We start from the raw sequence: 18,235 nt of genomic DNA, 5'->3' as shown, positions 1-18,235 counted from the left end.
ATATCTTGAAAACTAGAGCCAATCAACAATTTTAAGCATCATTTTCGTTCTCAGTGACCCAGAATGAGTAAAGTTTGACTACATTTCTTTCAGAAGCATTTTGGCTGTAGAGCAGTGTATTTAGTAATAGTTTACAGGCAGTCCCCGGGTTAGGTCAATCCGACTTAAGTCGGACCCCTAGTTACGAACGGGGTGGGCGCAGCTAGTGCGGGGTGCCTCCCCCACTGTCGCCGCCTCCGGTGGATGCGGCGCTTCTCGGCGGTCCCGCCGCCCGCGTCCTCCGTGGTGAGAAAAGCCGCTCCGCGTCTCCCTGGTCTGCTGGGGGCGCAGCAACTGCGCCCCCCCCCCCCCAGAAGACCAGGCTTTTCTCGCCGCTGGTCAGTTTCAGCAGCGGCTAAATCAGGGCGCCTGGGGTAGAGCAGCTGGGGTGCTGCTGGGTTGGTCCCTGCAGCGCTGAGGTGCGGTGCTGCGGGGACCTACCTGGCAGCGCCCCAGCTGCTGTGTCCCAGGCGTCCAGATTCAGCCGCTGTTGAAACTGATCAGCGGCTGATTCCAGGAAGCCCGGGGCAGAGCAGCTCTGCCTCGGGCTTCCTGTAGTCAGCCGCTGGTCAGTTTCAACAGCGGCTGAATCTGGATGCCAGTTCCGACTTACATACAAATTCAACTTAAGAACAAACCTACAGTCCCTATCTTGTACGTAACCCGGGGACTGCCTGTAGTTGTAGTTAGTAGTAGTATTTAGTATAGTTAGCGTAGTTCTGTTAAAAAAAAGAAAAAAAAACATAATTTTTCTTCTGGCTTACCACCATTAAAAAAAAAAATGCAGAAGGAGAGGGAGATGAGAAGGCTGAATCAATTGATCACCATGCCGAGATCACCCGGCTTTAAAAAGTGTGACTTGTGCCAAGAGTCAATGCCAGCCTCCGATGGCCACTCCTCATGGCATACGTTGCCTCAGCGAGGGGCACGTACCACAGAATTGTGCTCTTTGCTCAAAGCTCACGGCCAGGGCAAGGCGCGATAGAGAGATGCGCTTATGAATGCTTCTATTTGAGAAGGTGCTCCAACCTGTGCACGCCTCATCCCCAGCTACCTCGGACCCTTCTCCCTCTCAAACGCAGGGCTTCCTCCCCTGGAGCAGCCCCACCTAAGAAGAAAAAGGTTTTGCCGGCCTGTTCCTTGCCTCTGGGTCCCGTCAGCAGAGTGAGCACGGGGGATCAGCCCGGTACGTCTGGCAGTGCCTCCTCGCATTCAAGGCCAGTGGGCACGAAACATAAACTTAAATCGGCTTTGGCACCGATAGAACCAAGACGGCGCCGAGAGCATCGGCTACTGTGACACTGCTGGCACCGACAGTGTCGAGCGGCAAAACGGCACAGCTGGCACCGAGTAGATCACCGGTGCCGCAAGCAGACACGGCACCGGAAGTGCCGAGCGAGTCCACGGCACCGAGGAAGGCTCCGGCAAAGTCGATTAGCTGCAGGAGCCCCACACTGCTGTTGCCTTCCCCGACGTTTTCTCCGGCACCGTCCCCATCTCCACCAGCACCGAGATCCCTGGCACCTCACGTTTGTCACGCTTCACGGGAGCATCATGTGTACTGCCAGTGTTACAGATCTCCGTCACCATTTCTGTTGGCACCGCATACCGAAGCACGGCACTGGGGCAGGCACATTTCCATCTTGCCGCCTCCCTCCTCCAGGGGCTCTGTATGCTATATTCATTTGCTACTACAATCACTACAGAGAGACTATGGAAGGCATTATGCATACATGCATTCCTCTAGGCGATCATCACCTTGCCGCTATTATTACTGCCACAGGGAGCATGCTATCCATCGCCAGACACACTTTCGTGTCACTGGGGCTACTTATCAATGACCAGAAGTCCATCTTGGTTCCAGCACAGAACGTAGAGTTTATAGGGGAGCGGCTCGATTCCACAGTAGCACGAGCATACTTACCAGTTCAGAGATTCCAAGCAATCCAGGACCTTGTTTCCACATTAGTCACAAGTCCCACCATTCCAGTTCTCACCAGTCTGCAGTTAATAGGACATATGGCAGCTATGACTTATGTCGTCTACCATGCCAGACTCCATTTCCAGTGCCTGCAGCACTGGCTGGTGTCAGTGTACACCCCAGCGAAACATCAAGTCAACAAGGTGGTGTCCCCTCCTACCAAGGTTCGCGCATCCCTCAGCTGGTGGGCAGATCCGAACAATCTCTTGGCAGGAGTTCCTTTTTACCGTCCCCAACCTTCTGCATAGATCACAATGGATGCATCCCTTATCGGCTGGGGAGCCCATATGAACGGTATGTCAGTGCAGGGCAGATGGTCAACACTGGAGGCCTCCTCCACATAAACCTCCTAGGGCTCAGGGCTGTCTCCAACGCCTGCAGACATTTTCAGACCTATATTCGAGGAACAACTGTCAGCATCCTCACCAACAACATCGCCACAATATATTATATAAATTGTCAAGGCGGAGCACGCTCTCAACCCCTTTGTGCAGAGGCAGTCCGTCTCTGGAACTGGTGCATTCGAAACAAAATCATGTTAACAGCGTCATACTTACCTGGCATGAGCAATGTAGTCACGGACTCCCTCAGCAGTATTTTGCACCAGATCATGAATGGGAAATCAGATCAGACATTCTCCTTGGCATATTCCGACACTGGGATTTCCCTCAGATAGACCTCTTTGCCACGAATCGGAATGCAAAATGCCGCCAATACTGTTCCAGGGCGGGCATCGGTCGGGGATATCTAGGGGACGCCTGCCTTCTCCACTGGGGCGGCCCCCTTCTCGATGCTTTCCCCCCACAGTCCTCATACCCAGGATTCTGGACAAGATCAAGTTAGACGGTGCAACCTTAATCCTCATAGCCCCCACCTGGGCACAACAGACGCGGTACCAGTTTCTCCACAGAATGTCCCTTCAGCCACCATACACCCTTCCCGATCTCCCGGACTTACTATATCAGGACCACAGCCGCCTCCTGAATCCACAACCTTGTACACTTCATCTCACAGCCTGGCTCCTAACTGGCTCAACCTGTCCGAGGATCTCTGCTCGAGTCCAGTGAAACAAGTCCTGATGCATAGTAGGAGGTTTAGCACTCGAACCATCTACCAGTATAAGTGGAAGTGGTTTTCATCGTGGTGTTCCACAAAGGGGATCATTCCGGAGAATGCTCCCATTCCTCACATTCTTGATTACATTCTTTCTCTGCAACAGTCGGGGCTCACGATCGCCTCTATGAAAGTACATTTAGCGGCTATTTCAGTCTTCCGTCACCATATAGATGGTACATCGGTTTAGGCCCATCCTATTACGAGGAGGTTCCTAGCAGGTCTAAAGAACCTTAATCCACCTTGTAGACCCCCTCCTCCATCTTGGAATCTGGACCTAGTCCTAGACACGCTTACCCAACCTCCCTTTGAACCCTCGGCCACCACCTCTCTCCGTATGTTGACACTCTTAAGCTGATTTTCCTTCTCGCCATAACGTCAGTACGCAGAGTTAGCGAGCTAGCGGCTCTAATGTCAGCACCACCTTATACAGTATTTCATAAAGAGTGGGTGATCCTCAGGCCCCACCCATCCTTCCTCCCAAAAGTATGCTCTGCATTCCATATCAACGAACCTATTGTACTTCGCACTTTCCATCCGAAGCCTCATACCTCTTCACAGGAGGCTCTTCTACATGATGTAGACATCTGTCACACATTAGCTTTTTACATAGAGAGGACGGATTGGCTACTGATCTCTGTAGCCAAACGGTCAAAAGGAGAGGCACTCTCCTCACAGCATGTGGCTAAACTCATAACCTCCTGCATCACCATGTGCTATTCCCTCCACAGAAAGCCTCTTCCCTCATGTCCGAAGGCACACTCTATAAGGGCCATGGCTGCCTCTACGGCCCTTTTTGAAGGGAGTCCCCCTTCAGGGCATTTGTCGTGCTGCTACGTGGTCCTCCAACATAACCTTTGCAAATCATTATGCAATTGTCCAGTGAGCAGCTGCAGATTCCTCGCTGGCTTCAGCGGTACTATCTACCCTGCATAAACCTTAATTACAGAGCCCACCTGAGTGGGTTGTGAGTACTGCTCTACAGTCACCTACAGTGGAGCACCCACGGGGACACCACTCAAAGAAGAAGAAGTTACTCACCTTGGTGCAGTAATGATGGTTCTTCGAGATGTGTGTCCCTGTGGCTGCTCCACTACCCGCTCTCCTCCCCGCTCCGTAATCCAGTTTGTAGATTTCTTCTTTCAGATCTCGAGCAGGTGAGTGGAACTGGCGGGAGTCGGATTGCGTATGAGGTAAAAGGGCGCGAACGGCGCGAGACGTGCTTCTCGCATGCGCGATCCGGCCGACTACGGCTACCGAAAATTTCCGAGCTGCAGCGCCAGGATGGGGCCCAACACCTACAGCGGAGCACCCACAGGGACGCACATCTCGAAGAACCATCGTTACTGCACCAAGGTGAGCAACTTCTTTTTATAACTTTTTTTCTTGAAGACCCATTTTTGTTTGAGAAGTGTCTACAAATATACAAACACATCCCAGCAGTCTGTACTCTGTCCTGTCCTTCACCCCCTTCCCTCAAAATTAAATCTTGAACACCCCCTTTAACTTGACTTGATATGTGAGCTGTAATAAATTCAACATGATGAAATCCCAGTGGTGGGTGTAACCATAAAGTGGTGCTCCATTAAGCCAGTGACTTGTGGTTGTGTCTGGAGTGAGGGGAGGGCTCCCTTAGCTTTGTGGAGACAGACGTTTTTAATTCTTCCTGGCTCATGAATGAGGGAAAGAGAATCCAGAAATCACATAAGATGTGTTGGATTGTGCAGTCTCTCCCTCTGTAAGTGAACAGGGAGGGAGGACAGCATTACTCCACTTACTGTCTTTCGCTCTCTGTCCCCCAAATACCGACTGTATTAAGAATATTTCCACTGCCTTGACACTTCTGTAGTCATAAAATATTTCCAGGTTTCTTTGTTTTACTGTCTGCAGCCTTATTTTGTTAGTAATCTTACATACACTGAATACAATGGATTTGGTGTGGAATTTAGTTGGACGTGTTAGATTTAGGATAGACTCTTGATTGGGTGGCAACATCCAGCCTACCACCCTGCTATCAACTGGGTGTTAATGCACAAGAAGAAATCTGATCTCTAGCCAGGGCCCAAATCAGACAGGGCTTCAGTAAGTAAAAGCACCACCTGGAATTACTCAGTAAATAAGTAGAAGGCACCGTGGAACCCAGATGTTCTATAGGATTTCTGTGAGAAATGAAGCTGAAACTTCAAAGTATTCTTCTAATGTAGCTCCAAGAAGAATGCATTATTGCAATATAACAGAGGTGGTGACACAGACATGGGTAACTGGCAAAGACCCCAGCTGAGTGGCAAGGTCACTTGCTCCTTGCCAACTACAGGCAGAAAATCCACAGATGATAGTTGACAATCTCAGGGCTCAGTAGGACACCTAGATTGCACACTCAGTTGTTAAATTTTACAGGACAGTGGTAAAATTTCTGACCTACATAGTACAGTCCAGGGAGCCTCACCCAGTGATTCCTGTCTCAATCCCACAAGTCCTGGTTAAGCTACAGCATATCTTTCTAGAAAGAGGCACCCAAGCTTGATTTAATGACTTAGAGATGGAAAATCCACCACATTTCAATGGTTCATTACCCTCACTGTTAAAAATTTGCCCCTTTTTTCCAGTCTGTCTCCTTCTTGCCGTCTGTCATGGCGTATGCACACCACCTCCCTTGGGGTGAGGGTACTCAGGGGTGTGGACGCCGCCTAGTTGGCTGCTGGGTCATCTGCAATCCCTTTTAGTCTGTGAGAAACAACCCTCTGTCCAGGGTAGTACAGCCTAATGGCTAAAGTTAATAGGGTAGCCCTTAACTCAGGGCAGCTCAGTCTAACAGCCAGAGTCAATAAAGGGGGATGGCCCTTAGTTCAGGGCAGCATGGCCTAATGGCCAGAGTCAATATGTTGGAGGCAACAGCCCCAGTAGGGGGACCCGGGCTCACTCTACTCCATCGGGTCCTGACCCAGGGCCCTGTGAGTAGCAGAGTGTTCTACCACTTGCTTGGTGGGGAATCCGGCCGAAACATGCCAAGCTCACCCAGGTGGGAGATACCCAGGGAGGGTGCTGGAGTGGCCACTTCCCACCAACACTGGTAGGGTGACATCCCATGTAGTTTCTGGGTGCTCTGGTTTCTCTGCAGCTGCTTCTCCCTAGAGTTCCTCTGACGCTGGTAGCTTGCAGCGGTCTCCAGGATTCCTGACTCCTATCGTCTGAGTGTCTGGTGCAGCTCTGGAGCTTCTCCTCCTCCGGTGGCCAGCCCAGAATGAGCTGAGCAGCTCCCTTTTATGCTGCCCCAGCATTTGGATCATATCTAGTCTGGGTGGAGGGGTGTGTCAGCCAAAATGGTCAGGGCAGTGTGTGCGTGTGTGTTACACCCAAGTCTTCAACTGCTGAGACGCAAAGTCTCGTTGCAGTGGGCAGCCTAGGAGGCTGGAGGGTGCCCCGAAAAATAATTTAATGTCTGTGACTTTACTGCTAGGACCGGGGTCCCGTCGCAGAGGGCAGCCAACAGGCTCTCAGACGCCCCGAGTTTATAGGAAGAGCTTATTACACCTCAGATTTTAGCTGCTAGGATACAGAAATCCCTTCGCAGTGGGCAGCCTGGGGAGGCTGAGAGGTGCCCCAATGGATCTGTCCCCTGGAAGCGACACGATCCAAAACGCCCAAGCTCTTCCTATACCTGTCCCTTTTGACCGGCCGAAGTTCTTTTGTTTGTGTTCGGTTCGGGTACAGCAGCACGGGTTCAAGTCAGAAGCTTGACACGCACTGGCTTATTTATAGGAGAAAGAAAGAGAAAAGAAATAAAGAAACTTGGTTCAGTATATATATAAAATATATTTATAAGTGAATGAGGGCACCCCACTTATTCCCAAAGTTTATAGCTAAATCACCTTACCAAAGGCAGTTTACAATAGAAATGAAGCAGCTTGCCTTAAGAAACTATAATAAAGTAACTAAACTTATAACAGAGACACAATTAAAGTGTACACATAAAGAAAACACATTGCAGGTACAATTCTCACCCCTGCGTTCCAGACTTGGCGTGGCCAGCGTCTTTCTCTCAATCCCTCGGGAAGAAGTAGGGCGAGGTTGGGCGTCCCACGGACCTCGGGAGACAATCAATACCTGCCAGCAGGTGTAGGTGATTGGAGCTCAAATGGGGTGGGCAACTAAACCCTCTTTATACCCCTTGGGTCACATGGGCTTCTTCCTGGTCTCAAGTGGCCAATTAGGAAAAATGGCTTTGAACGCCAAGTTTCCCACGAAGGGTGCAAAGCATAATTCACACCTGGGAAGATGCAGACAATGGGCACCTGTGACGGACCGGGCCGTGTCTGGGCACAGCTGAGGGCGCCCGCTCAGGGCGAATTGCTCAAATCCGGGGCTCCTTACAGCCCCCAGACTGGTGTCCTCTCCAAACAGGCCACAAACCAGTCTCACAGAGCGCTTCAGCTGCCTGCCTGAAGCCTCACGAGCAAAACCCCTCCGACACCCCAGCAATATCCGTGCCCCAGATGGCCCCGGGCCTCATACACAGGTGGGGGGTCCTAGCACCCAATCCCACCTACCCTGAACAAGTTCTGTCCGGTTCCAAGAAACCAGCCACAGATCCCTGGTCAATTTACCCTCTGGACCTTACCCACAAATCACGCTGGGCCAATCCTTTAGAATCTATATTTAAAGGTTTATTATTACAATAAAGAAAAGCATGAGAGTAAGGTTATTAAAGTACAGTATGTTACATGCACCGAATCTCCCAGTTCTCGATGCAGGCTCTAGCAGAGATGTTGCAGCTGCTGGTTTAAAAGTTCTTGTTGCACATCCTAGGGTCAGGATGGGTTCACAGGTCTTCCGGGCTCTTCAATCCCTGCAGTGCTGCCTCTGGGATGAAGTGCTGAGCTGAGAACAAAATGGCATCGACCACATGGCCTCTTTATACCTCCTTCCTGGCCTCTTCTAGTATGTAGCAGGTCACCTGGACAGAGGCCAATCTCTATGTTCCCTGCTGGCTGCTCTCAGGTGACAGCCCCCATTCTTTGGGTGTGTCCTTGGCCCATTGAGAGCCATTGTTCCACAGGCTCGGCCCTGCCCAATGCTTAACCACATGCAGGGAAATCTTCAGTGTCCATACAAGTACATGCTAATAATTGCACACAGACATTATACAAACACATGAACAGCGTACATAGGATTATCAGATAATAAGCTTCTATTCAATACCTCACATGGCCCCCTTCTATACCATTTTTGGGGCCAACACCCCCACCTATGGGTGCATCAGTGATCTGGCTGCTCCCCTCAAGATCCAGCAACGTGACAGCACCTCTGGTATGTGAAGGGCGAAGATTCCTCTCCTGAGACAGTGCAGGCGTGTCAATTACTGATACTAGCCATCACGGCGACGGGAGGCCTCCCAGTCGTCAGCTAGCCCATTTACTGTCTGGTTTCTGTTTATGGTAGAGTCAGGGACAGGCACCACACCTGCGTTCCCAGGGCATCAAAGGCTGACTGCCTTTCTCTTGCTCTCTGGGGGGACGGGGACAAGATGGGGTTTGTGTCTGGCTACATTCCACCCCCTTGACACGCCTCACTATGTCTCAGAACGCAAGATGGCGGTGATGCCAGCACCTTTTGCCCTCCTTGGAGGAAGCTAAAATCGCCCTATCGGCAGGGTCTGATCAGATAATTTTGGATCAAGGGATTGATTAGGATCGCTTCCCAACGCCATATACCGGACCTGTGCAGAGGAGGTAGCAGTGTACACCAAACGCTTAACAATACATAGAAGCATGCAGCAAGCAATTACAACAAGTAAAACGGTTAATATAGTATTTACAATAGAGTGAAGGAATGGAGTTAACGAAAATCCTAGGTGTTGGGCTAGCCAATCTAGCCATAAGGCTTTTCCATCCTCAGTTACAGCATGTAGTACCTTAACAGCGCCCTTTATAGCGAGTACATCTTGTTCAATTTGTCCTGATTTATTTACATAGAAGCAGCAAGATTGGTTGATTACCGCACATACTCCCCCCTGTTGGGCCAAAACTGCATCCAAGGCTATTCTGTTCTGCAGGGCAAAACGGGCTACTGATTGAATTTGCTCGTTAAGCAAGCCTAGAGCATCTGCAGTGTGGTTGAGTGCCTGTTCTATTTGCCCAGATACATTTACTACTGCCTTCTCTAGCTCAGCTACTCCAAGCCAGGGCAGGAGCGCACAGACGAACTGGTGGAAGCCTGTGGGACGTATTATAAGGGGATTAGTGGAAGACCTTCGTGGTGACCGGTGTAAGAAGCTCCCAAGATTAGTAATACCAGGAGCCATAACGTGGGGGTGTACAGTGAGTCCCTCAGGGGCAGCGTGCCCCATTGAGCAGCGCCCCATCCAATTCAGTGGCAGATACTTGTAGGCTTTCTGCCTGCAAATGAAAAAGAGTCCTGGCTCCTCCTTTAGAATAGGGGAGTAGGGTCCCTTATACCACCCTGTTCCAGTGGGTCCTGTCTTTGGGGTATGGTGGGTAGCACAGTAACTATCATTAGCAGCTGTGCAATGCAAGGCAAGCAGCAAGTCCTGTAGGACCTGGTCCGCTGCAAAAAGCTCTGTCCTAGCGCACTGATTTGGGAGTAGGGTATTACTGGTTACCAGTGTGGGGTTGTATATTTGACCGGTGTTAGGAATTATGAATAATGACTGATTGTACCAGGCTTTTCCCTCCGGGTACTGGCTGAAGTTTAGGGGAATAATGGTGACATTGCTAGATAGTGGTGTGCCAACGTGGGAGATATTATATCCCCCGCACCTTAAGGGTTTTTGGTGGGTTGCACTGGGATAGACATCCCAGACCTTTAATTTCTTATTAAAACTTACAATGTGGGTGCACTGCTGATTCCCTAACCACCCGAGGTGAGGTCCTGTACCATTTTTGTTCTCAAAGCAGATGGGGTATACTTCCCTAGAGGTTCCTGTTATATACTCCAGAGGTTGACCCCATAGTGTAGGTTGCCATTGTCCATGCCACCCCCAAGTTCCCTTCCCAGAGTCATTTAAAAGTTTGTAGTCGCTGGAGCTGCTGTCATCAAACCAGGCTGGTCCCCACTTGAAAACGTTGCTCTTGTTCCACCAGTCATTTAAGTTTAAAGGGACAAATTCAACTCCCAGTCCTGTGGGGGAACCTAGCAGGGTGCATATCCAGCAGTTTGTAGCATCGGCTGCAGAGGCAATAGTCTGGATAGCATTCCTGAGAGGGTGCTCTGGTACAGCGGAGATCGCAGTGATTAGGAGAAACAGCAAAGCTCGATCCGGAGTCATGCTGCGTCTTGAGTTGGGTAATGAGGTATTGTTCTCTTGTTAACTCCTTCCCTGCAACAAAACAAAAGGTCAGCCGGTCTTGGATACAATCCAAGCCTCAGAAATGGTTAGTGGCAGTTTGTTGGGGTTTGCAATAATCCAAACGCCCTTGTCTTTATAAGACTGAAGTACACAGGTATGTGTGCCCAGGCTGGGGTGTTTGACCACAACAGTATCCCCAGGGGCATATTTGGAGTCCGTTAGTGGTGTCCCTGGAGCCAGAGAGGCTTTCCTTGTAGGGAAAAATCCTTTGCTAATTGGGCTACCCGTAGGGGTTTGCCGATTGTTTAGCCGTTGAACCACGGCATCCAGTCTGCCTCCCCAGGTTCCCTCCGTAGGCTTAAGGTGGTATTTTAGCAGTCCATTCCATCTCTCAATTATGCCATTGGATTGAGGTTGGTATGGGAGGTGAAAGGTCCATTGGACTCCATTCTGGAGAGCCCACTCCTGGACAGGCTTGTTTTTAAAATGTGAGCCATTGTCAGATTGAATTTCCTGAGGTGTTGGGACAAGTGCAATTAGGCGATTCAGTCCCATAATTGTGGATAGTCCTGTTGCTAAACGAGTAGGGTAAGCGAACCCTATACCTGAGATGACTTCCACTCCTGTGAGAATGTATTTCCACCCTTGCCTGGTGGTGGACAATGGACCCACATAATCGATCTGCCAGGTCCCCCATAGCGTTTTCCCATCCCTTAGTTTGGCAAACCGTTGTCCTTCCGTGATATGCCTCCTGGTCTCAGCACATGTAGTGCAGGCTTGCACTAAATCCCTAGCCTGTTGGTGGGTGATGGGCCACCCCCTGATGTGTGCCTGCCTCACCAGCTCCTCACTCCCCGTGTCCCAGATTTTCATGCAGCCAGATGTATAGGCGTTCCCAGTCCACCTGGGTAACAGAGATCTGTGCTGCTTCATCAGCTAGGTTATTTAATTGTGCAGTCGGGGTGTTATTCTTTTGGTGTGCTGACACACGTCCAATACTTAGGGGTTGCTGGGTGGCATGGTGGTATATCCACTTCCAGTACTCTAATCCCCATACAGATTTCCCTCCTATTTCCCAGTGGTTATTTTTCCAGTTAGTTATCCACTGGGTGGCTCCTGCCCATACAGCATAAGAGTCCGTATAGATAGTACTGGCACCTGCTTCACAAGCCAGCTTGATTGCTGCTAGTTCTGCAAGCTGAGCTGATCCGTCCACATCGGTGGTTAAGGGTGTGGTGGAATTGTCTGCTGGAACAGCTGCAGCCTTTCCCTTCCATCTCCCTTTAATCAATTTAGCACTACCGTCTGTGAACCACACTCCCTCAGGGTGAGATCGGTCAAATGCAGCGGCGTTTTGAATGGGAGAGGGCTGTGGGGGCAGGTGATATTCATTGGGCATTCCTACCCTCCACAGAGACTCCTTAATCATAGTGGGGTTCTGTGCGGAGTCTGCACCACCCACCCTGTAGTGTATGTACAGTGCCCATTTCTGGGTGGTCATTTTCTGTGCTACTCCTGGCGGCAGCTCCTTTCCTTCCAATATGGGCTTAATAATTGGAAGGAGAGTGTGTATGGTTATAGCGCGATTTTGTGTTAGCTCCTCAGTCTCCCTTAGAGCAGTATAGGCTGCCAGGAGCACTTTCTCGTAGGGAGTGTAATTGGCTTGCGATCCCTGCCATGACTTTGAGCCGAATTGTATGGGGCGGCGGGGTGCAGTTTCACTCTCTTGCCATAGGGCATAAGACATTCCCGTAGCTCCTATGGTGAGATACAAGTGAAATGGAGCATCGGGACGGATTGGACCCAGAGCTTGGTATGTGTGTATTTCGTTTATTAGCTGCCGCAGCGCTTCCTCATGTACAGGGGTCCATTCCCAAACAGCACTTTTCTTTAGCAGGTTATACAGTGGTCGGGCAATTACAGCAAAACTGGGCACATGTTTTCGCCAAAACCCTAAAACTCCCAGAGTTTGCCTTAGTTGGGACTTGTCCCCAGGTGAAGGTGCCTGGCTCAGTTCCTGTACAGTGTCATCAGGCACTGACCTCCGCCCTCCCATCCAGACAGCACCCAGGAACTTCACCTCATGAGAGGGACCCTGGCACTTATCTGGGGGTAAAGCTAACCCAAGATTTTCTAAGGCATTCTTTATTAAGTCCACAGCTTGCTGCACTTCTTCAGTAGTGTCCCCTCCTATTAGGATATCATCTATATATTGCAGCATTTGGATACTAGGTGGCCTGGTTAAACCATCTAGGACCTTTGACAGTGCCCCATGGCAAATAGTGGAGGAATGTTTGAACCCTTGGGGCATACGTGTGAAAGTGTATTGGACACCCTTCCATGTAAAAGCAAATCTGTTCTGGTCTGCAGGCTGTAAAGGGACCATGAAAAACATGTCCTTTATATCTAGCACAGCTAGCCATTGCTTGTTCCAAGTCTGTATGGTATTTACAATGCTTGCTATGTTGGGGACTGCTGCTGTTAGGGGTCCTGTGTTACTGTTTAATTTTCTGTAATCAATTGTGAGCCTCCATTTACCATTAGGTTTCTTTACTGGCCATACGGGGGAGTTGTAAGGGGAGTGAGTGCGAATTAAGACTCCCCTTGTTTCCAGATCTTTAATTAGCTCAGTGACAGGCACTACAGCTTCAGCTGGGACATTGTATTGTTTTACATGAGTCACAGCTGATGGTGGGAGAGCAGGAGCTTGGGCTAGTAACCTGACACTATAAAGAGGAACTTTCCCCTCCTCCAGGATTGTTGTGCTGGGTTTGCAGCCAGCTCCGAATGCCCACCTTTCCCCACCAATGATTCCTTCCTTGCCCTTTAGGATGTCCATGCCCAGTATATTGGCATTCCCAAGTATCAACTCATGTTTCCTGGGCTGCTGGTAGGGGTTTAAAGGGATATCCAGCTTTACTTTGACCAGCGGGTAAGACACAATAGTGCCGTTCACTCCTGTAACCAAAACCTGCTTTCGGCCAGAAGGTGGCGGTCCAAAAAAGTTTTCTCTTTTAATCATGGATAATTGGGCTCCAGTGTCTACCAGGAAAGAGACAGCAGTCTTATCATTAACGGTTACTAAACTCCGGGGGTCGTTGTTAGGATTTTCTCTCTCTGCCTGCTCAAGTTTACTTATACAGAGAGAGATTGGACCCCCGCTTGTCAGTTTCCCTGGTCAATTTCAACAAGCGGCAGCAGCTCATGTAATTGCTGCCTTAGCTGCGCATGAGGAGGGTCGGAGCTGGAGCGGGGAGCACTAGGAGTTACTGCTGCTTTCTCCTGCTCAATCCCCTTTGAAGCAGCCAGAAGCTTTAGCTTATCCGTTGCCAGCCCATGTAATAGATCTCGGGTGAACCCTAGATCCAAGCACTGTTTCCACAATTTAGTCCTAAATTCCCTCTCCTGTGGTGTTACTTCGCGTCTAGGCCTAAAGCCTTCCTGTTTGCTTCTATAATCTCCTTTTAAATTCCGCACCTTAACTTTAACCTGCGGTGCCTCAGTTTCCCCAAATTCTCGGAGATCCCGCAGCATAAAATCAAATAAGTCTGAACTGGGCTTGTTTAGTTTGGAAAAAAGAAGATTAAGGGGGGACATGATAGCGGTTTTCAAATATCTAAAAGGGTGTCACAAGGAGGAAGGAGAAAATTTGTTCCTCTTGGTTTCTGAGGACAGGACAAGGAGTAATGGGCTTAAAGTGCAGCAGGGGAGGTTTAGATTGGACATTAGGAAAAAATTCCTAACTGTCAGGGTGGTCAAATATTGGAATAAATTGCCAAGGGAGGTGGTGGAATCTCCCTCTCTGGAGATATTTAAGAACAGGTTAGATAGACATCTGTCAGGGATGGTGTAGGTGGAGCTTGGTCCTGCCTTGAGGGCGGGGAGCTGGACTCGATGACCTCTTGAGGTCCCTTCCAGTCCTATTATTCTATGATTCTATGATTCTGAGTCCTGATATGCTCAGGACCACCGCATGACCTGATTTCTTGTGGCTAGTGCTATAGCCTTATAGGATCCGGGAGCCCCTTTTAGCACTGGTCTTAAATCTCCTGTCACTACCTGTTGTTCCCATGGGCTCTCTTCCTGCCTCCCATTTTGGGGACTCCCTTGACGGAGCATAGCTATTATAGCAACAGTTTGTAGGGCTCCTCTAAGTTCATCCCCATTAATCCATGGGATGCTAGTGGGTTCACCTCTGTCAGCGTGGTGAATTCCCCGAGCCCATCTACAGGCAAAGGTCCAGATAGCCCCAGGAATCAGGAGGGTCCAAAGTCTAAGGAATACTCCTGCACCCAGATTTACCCTGCCACACTCCCGGGAGGACAGTTGGGTATGGCCAGCTCCTGTGTCCCATATCCTAGCTAGCCACTCTATCACCCCTTCCCCAGGTCTCTTGGCAAATTCGTCCTGGATCTCTCAACTCTGCAGGCTCATAACTGTGAGTAGTAATTCGGGTGGGTCGGGGTTCTGTCCTTTTGCTTGTGGAGGGGTTATCTTCATCCACCTCACCCTCATCTTTCTCAGTTAGGTCCTTTTGGTATGTGATGATGGGTCTCATGTGGACAGGGGGATTCCCTAACTCAGGGGAGGTGGGACACTCATCAGCGGAGGAGTCCCAGATGTCTCCATCCCAATCCTCCGGATCTACCCAGAGAGCAGCCTCTACTTTGGCTTGATTAATTTTTCGGGGCTTGCTCTCTAATCTCGCTCTCCTTTCTGCTCCCTCCCTTTTTATTATTGGAGCAAGACGTTGTTCTAATTGGTGCACATCATTGCTCAGCAAGCGCGCCCGGGTGTCTAGGTTCTGGCAGCGCCGCTCGAGCTCATCCCTCTCCTTCTGTACCCTTTCAAGCTCCATTTCCAATTTTAAATGGCTTTTACATGCTGTCTGCAGGGCACCTTTAAATAGCCAAATACATGCTCCTTTCCCCTTTTCATTTTACAAGCAGTTGTCCAGTTACAGAACTGCAACCACAGTTCCTCAGGGTTTCCCCACTCCTCCTCTAACATTTCTTTATCCCATTTAGGGTCAGCCCAACCTTCCTGGGCGAAACTCTTTTCTACCTTGCTAAAATCAGTGACAGGCTTCATGCTGGTGTATTTTGAACCGATATCACAAATCCTGCCGACTACGCCAATTCTGTCAGCCGACGGTCAGGGCAGTGTGTGCGTGTGTGTTACACCCAAGTCTTCAACTGCTGAGACGCAAAGTCTCGTTGCAGTGGGCAGCCTAGGAGGCTGGAGGGTGCCCCGAAAAATAGTTTAATGTCTGTGACTTTACTGCTAGGACCGGGGTCCCGTCGCAGAGGGCAGCCAACAGGCTCTCAGACGCCCCGAGTTTATAGGAAGAGCTTATTACACCTCAGATTTTAGCTGCTAGGATACAGAAATCCCTTCGCAGTGGGCAGCCTGGGGAGGCTGAGAGGTGCCCCAATGGATCTGTCCCCTGGAAGCAACACGATCCAAAACGCCCAAGCTCTTCCTATACCTGTCCCTTTTGACCGGCCGAAGTTCTTTTGTTTGTGTTCGGTTCGGGTACAGCAGCACGGGTTCAAGTCAGAAGCTTGACACGCACTGGCTTATTTATAGGAGAAAGAAAGAGAAAAGAAATAAAGAAACTTGGTTCAGTATATATATAAAATATATTTATAAGTGAATGAAGGCACCCCACTTATTCCCAAAGTTTATAGCTAAATCACCTTACCAAAGGCAGTTTACAATAGAAATGAAGCAGCTTGCCTTAAGAAACTATAATAAAGTAACTAAACTTATAACAGAGACACAATTAAAGTGTACACATAAAGAAAACACATTGCAGGTACAATTCTCACCCCTGCGTTCCAGACTTGGCGTGGCCAGCGTCTTTCTCTCAATCCCTCGGGAAGAAGTAGGGCGAGGTTGGGCGTCCCACGGACCTCGGGAGACAATCAATACCTGCCAGCAGGTGTAGGTGATTGGAGCTCAAATGGGGTGGGCAACTAAACCCTCTTTATACCCCTTGGGTCACATGGGCTTCTTCCTGGTCTCAAGTGGCCAATTAGGAAAAATGGCTTTGAACGCCAAGTTTCCCACGAAGGGTGCAAAGCATAATTCACACCTGGGAAGATGCAGACAATGGGCACCTCTGGTATGTGATGGGCAAAGATTCCTCTCCTGAGACAGTGCAGGCGTGTCAATTACTGATACTAGCCATCACGGCGACGGGAGGCCTCGTGTCGTCAGCTAGCCCATTTACTGTCTGGTTTCTGTTTATGGTAGAGTCAGGGACAGGCACCACACCTGCGTTCCCAGGGCATCAAAGGCTGACTGCCTTTCTCTTGCTCTCTGGGGGGACGGGGACAAGATGGGGTTTGTGTCTGGCTACAGGGTGGAACTTCCTCTGCCCACAGGGTTTTAACCCCACTTGGTTCAATGCGAGGTTTGCACACCCCATCTCACTATCACATGCCTTAAGCTGCCAGGTGGACTTAACAAAACCTGTGGAGAAGGCAAGCATTCTTATCTCTCTCACCCCACTGCCATGCCTTTCCTCTCCATTCTCTGTAGGGAAATAGAGATTCCAGACATTCTTAGGAAGGGAGGGTATGTCTACACTACCCCGCTAGTTCGAACTAGCGGGGTAATGTAGGCATACCGCACTTGCTAATGAAGCCCGGGATTTGAATTTCCCGGGCTTCATTAGCATAAGCAGGGAACCGCCATTTTTAAATCCCCGCTGCTTCGAACCCCGTGCAGCGCGGCTACACGGGGCTCGAACTAGGTAGTTCGGACTAGGCTTCCTATTCCGAACTACCGGTACACCTCATTTCACAAGGAGTAACGGTAGTTCGGAATAGGAACCTAGTCCGAACTACCTAGTTCGAGCCCCGTGTAGCCGCGCTGCACGGGGTTCAAAGCAGCGGGGATTTAAAAATGGCAGCTCCCCGCTTATGCTAATGAAGCCCGGGAAATTCAAATCCCGGGCTTCATTTGCACATTCGGTATGCATACATTACCCCGCTAGTTCGAACTAGCGGGGTAGTGTAGACATACCCGGAGAGAGTTATGTTTACTGCTGCTGGTGGAGGAGGGGGTTGATCCGAGCCTGCTCTCTGGAACTGCTTTATTATGGGTTTAATGACATGTCCTTGGTGGATTTGGTTAGGAATTAAGGACCTGCATGACCCAAGTGCAGGCTCTTCCTTGCCCAAGGGTCCTCAGCACAGAGCCTAATGGTGAAAACACAGAAAGAATTTACTTCGGAAGAGGAGATCTCTTTACTAAAGAAAGTTGCTGTTATTGTCTAGCCTCTACCTGTTGGCAGCTAAGTTACCCAAAAGGGCCACATTAGTTTAATGCAGTGTTCCTGCTAAGATTTTCCATCCATAAGCGGAGTAAGTTTTGTCTTGTGCACCAGTATTGCATTCACGTTGCTTGTTTAGATGTGTGCCACTCTGGCACCCAAGTTATTACAAAATATCATATAATATATCAGCAAAGCTGTGGCTGTGCCTGGGGGTCCTGCGCTTCTGGCACGTAGTGTTCAGCCTCAGAGGCTCGCTGTGTCCCACCACGGTCTCGGTCTCTTTCTCTTTACTAGAGGCAGGGCTCAACTTACTGAGCCACACTGGTCACAGGCTGCTCCGTAATTGGGGCTACAGAGGGGTTTCACCCCCACGTCTCCCTATCCAGGGACAGACTCTGTTGTGGTGTGGGGAGGGTTGGGGGGAAACCCAGGCCCACCCACTACTCCAGGTTCCAGCCCAGGCACCCTAAGGTAGCAGCAACAGATGGATTTTGTTCTATTCCCTGTCTGA

General features: G+C 49.9%; 2 protein-coding genes across 7 annotated transcripts in view; one reads left to right on the top strand and one right to left on the bottom strand.

The window, feature by feature from the left end:
- The window catches only part of LOC102460042 (hypermethylated in cancer 2 protein), a 186,886-nt gene that overhangs the window by 50,761 nt on the left and 117,890 nt on the right, over positions 1–18,235 (top strand). The gene's annotated exons all lie outside the window — the stretch shown is intronic.
- LOC142826873 (endogenous retroviral envelope protein HEMO-like) lies at positions 8,659–11,247 on the bottom strand. Its single transcript, XM_089775075.1, has one exon. The coding sequence runs from the start codon at positions 10,416–10,418 to the stop codon at positions 8,763–8,765; it is 1,656 nt and encodes a 551-aa protein (XP_089631201.1). The 5' UTR covers positions 10,419–11,247; the 3' UTR covers positions 8,659–8,762.

This window comes from Pelodiscus sinensis, chromosome W (assembly GCF_052426305.1).
Source record: "Pelodiscus sinensis isolate ZL-2025 chromosome W, ASM5242630v1, whole genome shotgun sequence".
NCBI classification, from domain to species: Eukaryota; Metazoa; Chordata; order Testudines; family Trionychidae; genus Pelodiscus; species Pelodiscus sinensis.
The sequence above is the reverse complement of the archived record's forward strand: the minus strand, read 5'-3'. Positions and strand labels throughout refer to the sequence as shown.